The 11,598-nt window shown below is 31.8% G+C and overlaps 2 protein-coding genes across 2 annotated transcripts; both read left to right on the forward strand.

The window, feature by feature from the left end:
* The first annotated feature begins 1,199 nt into the window (after window positions 1-1,199).
* LOC149193082 (uncharacterized) lies at window positions 1,200-1,878 on the forward strand. The gene has a single exon (XM_089406534.1). It carries the CDS (start codon window positions 1,213-1,215, stop codon window positions 1,666-1,668), a length of 456 nt encoding a protein of 151 aa, XP_089262660.1. The 5' UTR covers window positions 1,200-1,212; the 3' UTR covers window positions 1,669-1,878.
* Window positions 1,879-10,022: 8,144 nt separating this feature from the next.
* On the forward strand, window positions 10,023-11,120 carry LOC149193083 (uncharacterized). Its single transcript, XM_089407203.1, has 2 exons — window positions 10,023-10,207; window positions 10,421-11,120. Exons 1-2 carry the CDS (start codon window positions 10,023-10,025, stop codon window positions 11,118-11,120), a joined length of 885 nt encoding a protein of 294 aa, XP_089263329.1.
* Window positions 11,121-11,598: the final 478 nt, after the last annotated feature.

Below are 11,598 nucleotides of genomic sequence, written 5' to 3' on the forward strand. Positions count from 1 at the left end.
AGGTCTTGTGGGGACTTATGGGACACTACCCTCTTTATTTATTGAAAACATATGATTTTTTCAAAATACATGTCTTGTATAGGTTCAATCTTATTTTATTATCTATAAAATCTTCTTTCCAAGTGATTCATCATGTGCAAAATTAAGATTGATTGTTCATTTTCAAAATACATTATAATTAATAGATTTAACTAACATGATTTGTAAAATCTTTAAACAAAGATGATATAAAATTTTAGTTTTTTTATACTAATTTTGTAATGAACCTACACATTATTACATATATTAAATCTTATATAAATATTATATTTTTTTTATAATTCTATTTTGTTGAATAGTATTTATTGTAAAATTAAAAGTATAATATATTTTAACAACACAATTGATATGTAAGAAAAAAATATTTTAATATTCACAACAAAAAAGTAGCAAAACACATAAATTATATATATATTAAACATAGTAATTTTGGAAAAAACTATGTAATTTGACCAATAAGAATACTCACTAAATTTATATTTTCGATGTTTTTCTTGTTCAAAGTTATCAAGAAACTATATATATATATAACATAGTAATTTTGGAAAAAAAATTATATAATTTGACGAATAAGAATACCCACCAAATTTATATCTTAAATGTTTTTTTTGCTTAAAATTATCAAGACAACTAATATTTATAGAGCTATAATTCAGCTATAATTCAATTAATACATAGAAAGAATATATATCACTCATTGGATTTGATATTTAGCTAAATCCAATTATTAAAATATATTACTCTATCCATTAATAAAACTATAACTCCACCAATATTAATAACAGTTTATGAATGTTTTACACATAAAATCAATTTAACAGTAAAACCAATATTAATAACAGTTTATGAATGTTTTACACATAAAATCAATTTAACAGTAAAACCGTACGGGACTGGGCTCCAGCAAATAGTCTGTCGGGTGACCGACCAAACGAAAGATTAGAAACTCCTGAATTATGAAATCCACCTAAACTCCACGTTAACCACAAGATTAACTCGTAGCACGACAACGGACGTCCTCTTTTCACATTACTTCTGCATAATTTAGTTGACACTTCTGGTTGATATGGTAGGCGTTGGCCCACATGTATCCACTCCTTATAAAAGTTTTATGTTTGGTCTGGGAAGAACCGCGACGCTCCTCTCGTTTCATCCGAGTTATCAAATCCTACCATGAGCGATTCAGCATTTCAGATTACAGGGCAGCGCCCTGCTTCGCTTCTTGAGAGAAGACAAGGAAAGTCCTCAGCTGAACACCTGTGCCTCCACATGCCTCGACCAAACTCTCTGCCAAAGTTAGAGACTGTTTCGAGTCGCAAGCGGCTGACGCGGAAGGAGAGAAAAGGAGGCCCCAAAAGTAGAGTCGATTTAGAATTGCAAGAGCTAAAAGGTCTTATGGAGCTTGGCTTCGAGTTCAGAAAGGACCAATTCACCCCGCGACTACTGAGTCTTCTTCCTGGATTGAAGCGATTATCCGACCATGAAAATTGCACCAAGAATTTAAGGTTTCAAGAATCGCCTTTGGAAAACTGGGAACTGCCAAACCCAAATACAGCAGATATGGATATGAAAGAACATCTCAAGCTGTGGGCTCGTTCTGTAGCTTCAACACTGAAGCGCTCTTGCTAGCAGAAAGTCAACACTTCTGTCTAAAACACAACCATTGTATTTCACTTGATCTTCTGCGACTGGTAGAGAAAGGGAACGGTTCGGCGAATTTCACAAGGCTTGTGACTCTCCCGGTGTGAAGAAAACTCAGATCCCGGTGGTACTTCCAACCAGGGATATTCGCAGCCATGATTTAATTATATTGGATGGTTGAAATGATGTGATTATATCGGGGACATTAACTTGATATTCTAGGAAATTTTGGTGTCCATCACACTCTTGTTTGGTGATGCACAGTATCTGATAATAGGACATCTTTCCCGCCTTGTAATGGGACATTTTTTTCGCTAATAACAGTCAACTTGTAACTGTTTCTTCTTAGCCTGCAGGTTTCTCCGAGTACTGTGTCGGTGTGTCTGCAGTGTCAAAAGAAAATCCAACTTCTGAGTTTTTTTAAATCGTCCATATACGTTATAAATTTGTTATATATTTTCGTTATTACACCTTATAAATACGTTATATATGTTTTCAAGTTGGTTTATGATACTATACTATACTGTAAATGTATTTTACGGTTCTTATCTAATAAATTAAAATCCAATCGCCCTATTATTATTAGTATTTATGGATACATATAAATAATCATTCCCACTTCATAAACCACTCAAACCTGTACTTTGGCGAAAAACTCAAACCTGTGTATCATTAACAACTGAAACCTGTATTGGTCATTATGTGAATGGTTTGTTTTTTTTTCCTTTGACCCAAAGAACCTAGTAGACTGCTCGACAGGTAACTATCAGTAAGTCTATGTCCTCTTTCTTTTACGACGCTTGACTTCTTTTAGGACGCTTGACAGGTAATTATCAGTAAGTTTATGTTCTCTTACCAAAATTTTATGTAAATTGTTTTAATTAACAAATTTTTTTGTTTTTTTATATGCATTTTAAGACAAATAATCAATTCAATATCTATAATTTAGATGTAAATAAAATTTAACTACCAATCATATACGTACATTACTTATAAAAGACCAATAATTATATCCAATCATACCTTTTAGCAGTTAAGAAATAATTAGTTTCTCCGTATCATAACTAAATTTTTTAGGAATGCGTTTTAATTAAAAGAAATTATGTTTGTATTTTATATAATTATATTAGTCATATGGTAATTATTAAATAATTGACTTTTTAGTATCATAATTTTATATATATATATGATTTTTTAGATAATATTTTAACATTTCTAATATGGTTGGATTTTTCCAGTGATTTAAATAATAATGATGATGATGATATTACATTATATTATTTAAAAATTAATATTAAGCAAAAAAAATTATAATTATTTTATTCAATCATTTATTTTTAAATAATATTATTATTTAAATGATTAAAATATATTTTAGATGATCTAACCAATTACTTCAATTTTATTTTTAAAAAATAGATTTTTTTAGAATTATTTTAAAAAGATTAATCTACATCTTTCAAATTTTGAATAAATTATATTTTAAATTTAGGATTTTTTTTGTTTACGTGGACTTATTTTCAAATGAAATTTTTGAAAACCTTTTATTAAATATTTCATTTCTAAAAATTAGATTTTTCAATTTTTATAATTAAATATTTAAATTTAAAATTAAAATTATTTTTTATTAACATTATATTTAAAAATACAAATAAAAATTAGGTTAATTTAAATGATATTTTTTTACCAAAATTATAAAGAAAATTGTTTTAAAATATTTATAGTATTATTATGGGTTTCTATTAGATAATTTTAATAAATTGCTTACAACCCTTATTGATTGTTACTTGAAGATTCTAGGAAAAACAATTCTCTTTTTCAACAGCCATGTGAATTGTTTAATTTTTATAGTTTATCTTAATTATGATCCCCATGTTGACTAATATCATGGGTATTATTTTACCTATTTAGTTAAACTGACAAGATTTCAATTGGAAATTCTAATCTTTGCTATCCATTGGTATAAATAACTTCAAAAGTATAAAAAGTACTTAAATTTCTAATTTTCTTGTAGAATTTTCTCATATATATTTATTTTAAAATGAGTGTGTCTTCTTATGTCAAGAATTTATAGTCTAAAACATTTTAGAAAAATCCCAGTAAGTACCTACAATATTCATTCCTAATTCCCATTTTGAATACAATGTAAGAATCTTTCCATCACATTTATGAGTGTTCTACTCATTTGAGATCCAAGTTGCATATATGTTAAACATGTTTCTAATGGCTTACTCCCCTTGAATATACATCTCTATTGATAATTTTACTTAAGTTTATTGACATTATGCCCATTTTCTGATTTTGCATGGGAACCTTCTCATTGTAGTTTACTTTCCATTCTCTTCATAGGAAATTGTCTCTCTCATATTATCAAATTTCCTCTAATAGCCACTTTTAATCATCATTTTCTAAGTTTTTTTACAGTATTTTTCTGAGTATATGGAGAGATCTTTCATTCACTAATTCCACCATTTTCTAATGGCTTCCATCTTCCCTTTAATTTTGTTTTTTTCAAGGAAAGGGGTCTTGCTTCTCACTTTAAAATTGCATCAATTGCATGGCTTGATGCATCACACTCCACAAAAAATATTTTTCTAAAGTTTGGCGAGAACAAGAGTTCAAAGAAAATTATTCCTTTTTAAGAATGATTTAGGAGGTGATGTTATTTCACCATAATTCTTAACAAACTTGTGGTAAATGTCCCATCAATCCTAAAAATCCTATAAGTTTGTTTTGGTTGCTTCTTTGGTGCAATAAAATTATTCCTTGCTTAACAATGATTTTAGAGGTGATGTTATTTCACCTCTAAAGGATGGACCATTGCATTATAAATTTTATTTTTATAAAATACCACTTTGATACCTTCATGGAGTGAAATATGACACAAGTATTCCAATCAAACCCTAAAGGAACATATAAAGGATTTGCATATAGTTATATCTTCCAATATTTTTAAAAGACTCTATCAACATGTTGTAGATGCTCTTCTCAAGATTTTATACAGCTTAGTATGTCATTAGAAGACACTAACACAAATTTTCTAAGGGAGGTTTTGGAAATGGAATTCATCAAGGTTTAAAATTTTCAAGGTGAATCAGTGTGTCCAAATGACATAACAAAAAACTCATAATGACCTTAATACATTTTGAAGGTCGTTTTGGGAATGTCTTCTTGCCTCATTCTAATTTAATGATATTAATATAAATTCAATTGAGTATAAAGAAACAATCCATGTAATTCATATGATAATTAATCATTGATAGTTTCAATAGGAAACTTCTCTTTTATGGTCATGTTGTTCAATTCTCTATAATCTAGAAATGTATGCCATGATCCATCCTTTTTTATAACCATCCACGCTAATGAAGAGAAAGCATTTTGGCTTGATTAAATGATGCATGTCTCTAACATTTATTCAATGAACATGATAAATTTCACCTTTTTGTGCATATGGATTCCTGCAAGGCCTAATGTTAGGTGGTACACTTCTAGTTTGCAAATGAATAGCATTGTCATGATCTCGAGTAGGTAGAAGAAGCTTAGACATATTTCCAAATAGTTCGGAATTATTATTTATAGCTTTTGGAGATCCATTAGATAAGAAAATATATATGGTTCAACATTTAGTAAGCGCATTTATGAAATTACACAACGGTGTCCTTTTCTGACTAGTTTTTATTATAGCTTATCACTATAGAGGGTTTCCATTCAACACCTTCAATTTCAAATTTGTTTCTTTCCAAGGAAATAGATGGTATAATGAAAAAATGCACCACTATTCATAGTGATTGTAACAATTAGACCTTGAATAAAAAATTCATACCACCCATTTGGATTTTAGTCATGGGACTAGCTAATAAATACCCCCCCATATAAATCACAATATTATGGCACTTCCATAAATAAGTTATGTTGCCTCCATTTGCAATCATTACTTGAAAATATGATGTTAGAAAAATAAAGCATTTGAAAAGTTTTGTAATTCATAATTGATGAAGATATGGGTACTTCCTAAATCAATCAACATCATTACCATTTTGTTGTTGATAATCCTCCTAACTGGAGAGCATGTGGAGTATCGATTCTAGATAATGAAATACAATATATTGTTCTAGAGAAGTCTCTTCTATCTCTAGTTCTTATGACGGTTCTAGTTCTTATTCTTCATCCTCTTCAATATTTATGTAGAATAATTTATTCTCACTACATTTAATCCCCTTAATGTATTCCTTGACACAGTCAAAACATAAGCACTTCGTTCTTTTTTTGTCCATTTGCTAAGGTGTTAACCTTGCCCTTTAAGTGAGGATAGGAAAAGGAGTATTATGTTCTCTATAGTTATCAATGACCATTGTTCTAGTATGAATTTGTTTACTTTCAACTTAAGTTTCCATAATTAAAGCTTTCTCTGGGGATTTAGGTTCAAAAGTGATGCAGTCCAGGTTGATTTCCTTACTTTAAAGTTCCCATATAAAGGTATAACAAATTATCCTTTGGAAAGTTCTTCACTACAAGTCTCAACTTTCCGAATTGTTTAATGTGCTCTATAATTGGATCTATTTTTTGAAGACTTACCAATTAGATAAAGAATGCATTTCTCTTCAATTTTATACCATGTTATCAATTCCTTTATAAAGATTAACAAATAAACAATAGAATTACTTTTACCTTTACAAAACCATTGATAGAATAAAAATTGATCATGTTCTAAATACAATGATGAAATTGTTACCTTTTGTAAATTTAACACTTGTTGTAGATCAATGCATTGTTGCATCTAGAATATACATTTTATATGATCCATACCATCAAACAATCTCATATCACTATTTTCAATGAAGTAGCTTCCTACTGCCAAATTAAACCGTTGATGATACATAGCTTGGAGTGTTGATTGATCATAATTTTATAATTTAGCATTTGTGCTCTATATTGTGACAAAATAATCTCTGAATGTGATTGATTCCCAACTCAAATTTTCTCATTATTTTCATGATTTACTTAGATCTCCATATTTCTTTTAGGATGTCCTTTTTTAGAGAATATTTCCATGTAATTCACTAGAATTTGTTTTTATTCCTTGACGAAATTAGGTATTTCATCCTTCATGGAATTTATTTATTCCCTATTTCATCCATATCCTTATACATATTTTAAATTTCATCCATATTACTTGCCATTTCCTTTTTAAGTACTTCCCAAAAACAAGTCATATCATCAACTTTGTTCTTTAATTCGGAGAATTTTTGTTTTGATACTTCACATTATTTGGATCTCATGTTTGAGTTTTTATGAGTTATGGTAATTTTTGTATAACTCTTTTGAAATAATTATAGTACTTCTCTTTATCACAATGTTTAGTCACCCAAAAATGGATCTTCCAATCAAAATCTATGTCAATTCTAGATGTGGTACCTTTAAAACCTTTACATGGAGATTGTTTTGATGGTTAGACTTTATCTTGATATATCTCTAAAATTTAAACTGTTATGCTTCATTTCTACCCTCTAATAATCTAATATGATTTCTTGAACTCTTAAAAATTTAATTGTATGAAACTTAGCTATAAATGATGTTATTGAAAAAATTCCAAGATGACATGATTAAGATATCAAGATTACTCAAATACCCTAAATTCCACAAGATATATCTAACAATATATAACCCTAAATTACACAAGATATATCTCAAAAAATATGACGAGCTAAGATATGAAAACATGTTGATATGTAACCTCCTATGTCTCTACAATATTAGTAAATTTTCATCATTTAAATACTCATAAAACAAAAATTGTATCTAGAAATTATGAGACGACTATTTAAAATTGCTTTCATGGTTAATTAGAAACCTATCTTAAACTTATCTTACATATATTTTGTCTACCAAATCATAATGAACCAACATCTAAAATTTAATAACCTAAAATATGATATTTTTCCTTAGGTTCCACAAAATTTTACTATCGAATTTCCATAAATAGGTCATAGAAAAAGTAAAATGATAATTCATTTTACCCTTATTTGAGAATTAGTCATAAAGGATATATAACGAAAAGTATAATAAACAAAAACTTGAAATATTTATCATGCATAGTTTGTTACTCCTTGGTCTACTCAAAATTTGATTGTTAAAAGCTTCCTAAAAAAATATTATAGAAAAACCCATGATGTCTTAATTGAAGGAAGAAAACACTAAGATCATAGGCTTATAGACCAAACATAACAATTTAAATTTCTTGAAAATTATAAAAATTTAATGAACATGGTTCACAATAAAGAAAATGTAATATAAGATAATTATATATATGAAACAAAAGATACAATTAAAATACAAATATATAATTAAAAATTCTAACCAATTTATTAATATAACAATATAAATATAAGAACTCAATATCTAAAAATTATTATCTAAAATTTAATAATTTTTTATGCTTTTCTTATTAAAATTAAAATATTTTTTCTTTATTGAAACTTTTCAAATAAGTAACTCTCGGGGGAGAGCGACGATGGCGGAGCTGAAGATTAGGGTATGAACCACAGAGATCTGCAGGAGTCGACGGGAGCAGGAGATTGAGGCATTGGCAAAGAGCAGGGACCCCCTGCACATAGTGTGAACAGTAAATCCAGCATCTCACCGCAAGGAACAAACAAAGGCAGGCAGAGCTGAAGGAAGCTATGGAAAGTAGGCAGGGGAGGGGAGAGATCCCCTCCTACAAAAATGTAACAGTCGGGGAAGCAAGCGGAAGCAGACCACAGAGAAACACAAGGGAGAGCAGCAGAGAGGCACCAGTAATGGGAAATCAATGGCAATCGAAGATAGGAGGCCGATGCTTACCAAGAGCACAGAAAAAGCCAAGGTATGTAATACCCAACAACAAACTAGAGGAATACAGTTGTTATATGAGAGACCACGCTTTGATATGCAAGTTTGTAGGGTTTTGGCCAACAGAAAAGGATTTATTTAAATGGATTCAACAAAGGTGGAGGCCAAAAGGGCATATAGACCTAAAATTAGGTGCGAAAGGGTTTTTCACAGTCATATTTGCAAATTTAGAAGATAAGGAAAGAACATTTGAGGAAGGACCATACTTCATGAACAACGCAGGTTTGTTCATGAGGCACTGGGAGGAAAGATATAACCCAGAAAACGAAAAAATGTTGGCAGCACCCATCTGGGTCAGATTGTTCGGCCTGCCTGTAGAATTTTGGGATCCTGACATTCTCGAAGGGATTGGCAATACTATTGGGAACTTCGTCAAGGTAGCTGAATCAACTAAAAGAGGGAAATACACGTCCTATGCAAGGTTGTGCGTCTACATGAACATAGCTGAACCATTGCCTGAGTATATAGAGCTAGAGTATCATGATGAGATATGGCAACAACCAATAGACTATGAACACATACCTTTTAGGTGCAGAAGGTGTCATGAATATGGGCACCTGTATAAACAATGCCCGGTAAATAAAGAGGAGGAAACTATTAGACAACAAGAAGAAGAGCAAAGGAGAGCAGAGAGAACAGAGGATGGAGAAGAGGGTTTCCAAGAGGTAACTAGGAGGAAGAAACCGGGAAAAGAAGGAACAAAGATACAAATACAAACAAGACCTGTTGTAATTGAGAGTCATAATAAATTCCAAGCCTTACAGACGGACGAGGAAGAAAAGGAGGAAAAATTGATAGAAGAAGAAGGAACAGAGAACGAGCCAATGGAAATCATCAAAGAGACAAAAGATAAAAATATAGCAACCATTAGAGAGACCGAAGAAGGGGTAGGGGAAAGTGTGGAAATAATAACAGAACAAACACAGATGGAGACAGAACAACAAAAGGAAAGTGGGATTGAAGAGGAAAGAATCATGAGAAAATTGTTACAAGAATGGAAAAATCTTGATGAAAGATTTATACCAGAATCCCAGAAACAATTATACAAGGAAGCATTCCAAAAGTACAAAGAAAAAAAAGGCAGAATTCTGGAAGACCAAACAGGCCAAACAGGGATACAAGAAAATGGCATTTTGGGAATGGACAGTACTGGCAAGGGAAGCAGAAAGAGAGGCAGAAGAACGTTGAATGAGACTTTACAAGCTGTCGGAGAAATTTTGGTCAACTCAGGTAAAGTTATACCTCTATCAGAGGTATTCCAACAACCCCCCAAGAAGTTATAAATGATAATTACAAGCTGGAATATTAGGGGCCTCAACAGTAAGGGAAAGCAGAGATATTTAAAAGAGAGGCTGAAGAAGGACAAACCGGGGATCATAATCATCTAGGAGACGAAGATTAGTATGCAGCAAATGGAAGGAATAATTAAAAAACTCAAAATTCAGTACGAAGTAATGAGCCAAGATGCGAATGGCTCAGCAGGAGGCTTAGCAATCATGTGGAATCCCGAGGAGGTAATATTCGAAAATTGGATAAGTCTTCCTAGAGTTCTCACTGGTCTGTGTAGATTAACAGGGTCAGCAGAGAGAATTCTCATCTCTGGAGTCTATGGACCACACATACCAGGAGAAAGAGAAAGGTTTCTTAAGAATCTGCAAGTCGCTAGAAGGATCTACCCCGAAACTCCCTGGATAGTAGGAGGAGACTTTAATATGATTAGAACCATAGATGAGAAAAAAGGAGGAATAAGAAGACCAGATCAAAATATGGAAATATTTAATGAGATGATAACAGAACAGAGGCTGGTGGATATACCAACCATTAATGGCATTTATACATGGAATAACCGCAGAGGTGGGAAAAACCAGATAGCTTCCAGATTAGATAGATTCTTATTATCAGAATCAATCATGAACCGAGATGTCTTCGTAGAAGCAAAAATAATGCCAACTATAGGTTCAGATCATTGGCTAGTTAGGTTGGAAATAGATATCAAGAAAAACTCAGGCAAAAAACCATTCAGATTCGAGGCCTTTTGGCTAAGGAACCCAAACTTTTTGCAAAAAGCAGAGGAATGGTGGAATCAAAGTACATTACAGGGGAAAGGGAAGATGCACACTTTCCAACTTAAACTCAAAGAACTGAAGGTGAAGATAAAGAAATGGAACAAAGAAGAATTTGGGAATATAATGGAGGAGAAACAGAAACTGGAAAAAGAAATGGAAGAAATACAACAGCAAATAATTACAGAAGGGAGAACGGAGGAAAGCTGCAAAAAAGAAGGGATTATAATAAGTAAACTGGAGGAGAGAAGGAAGCAGGAAGAGATCCTATGGAGACAAAAATCCAGGATCAACTGGCTAAGGGAAGGAGAAAGAAATACTAAGTTCTTTCACCAAGCTATGATACAACACAGACAGAGAAATAGGATTCTCTCCATTAAAAATGAAGAAGGCGAAAGGATAGTAGAGCAAGAAGGAATTGAGAAGGAGCTGGTGGAATATCATAAAGAAATTCTGACAGAGCCCAAAAAGACCGGGCAACAACAATAGAGAGCATATGCAAGGAGATCCCTAAACTAGTAACAGAGGAGAAAAATAAAGCACTGATGAGAGCAGCTACTATTGAGGAGGTCGAGGAAATTGTGATGAGTATGAAGAAAGGCACAGCACCAGGTCCTGATGGCTATACAGTGGAGTTCTTCCAAGCAGGATGGCACTTTCTGGGTACAGAGATCCTGGAGATTGTAGAAGAATCGCGCATGAAACAAAAGGTATGGCCTGCCATTAACTCGACCTTCTTTACTCTGATACCTAAAAATGCTAATTCAGAAAATGCTCAGGGTTTTCGACCCATAGCTTTGTGTAATGTCATATATAAAATAATAGCCACCCTGATAGCTAAAAGACTAAAACCCCTTCTTGCCAGCCTTATCTCCCCTGAGAAAACAGGGTTTGTAGAGGGTAGACAAATTCTTGATGGTTTAGTAGTGACCCAAGAAGTGATCCATTCCCTAAAACAAAAGAAACA

The sequence above is a fragment of the Pinus tabuliformis genome, chromosome 2_2, assembly GCF_031772625.1.
Source record: "Pinus tabuliformis cultivar Carrire ecotype Pingquan chromosome 2_2, CPIR1, whole genome shotgun sequence".
Taxonomy (NCBI): Eukaryota; Viridiplantae; Streptophyta; class Pinopsida; order Pinales; family Pinaceae; genus Pinus; species Pinus tabuliformis.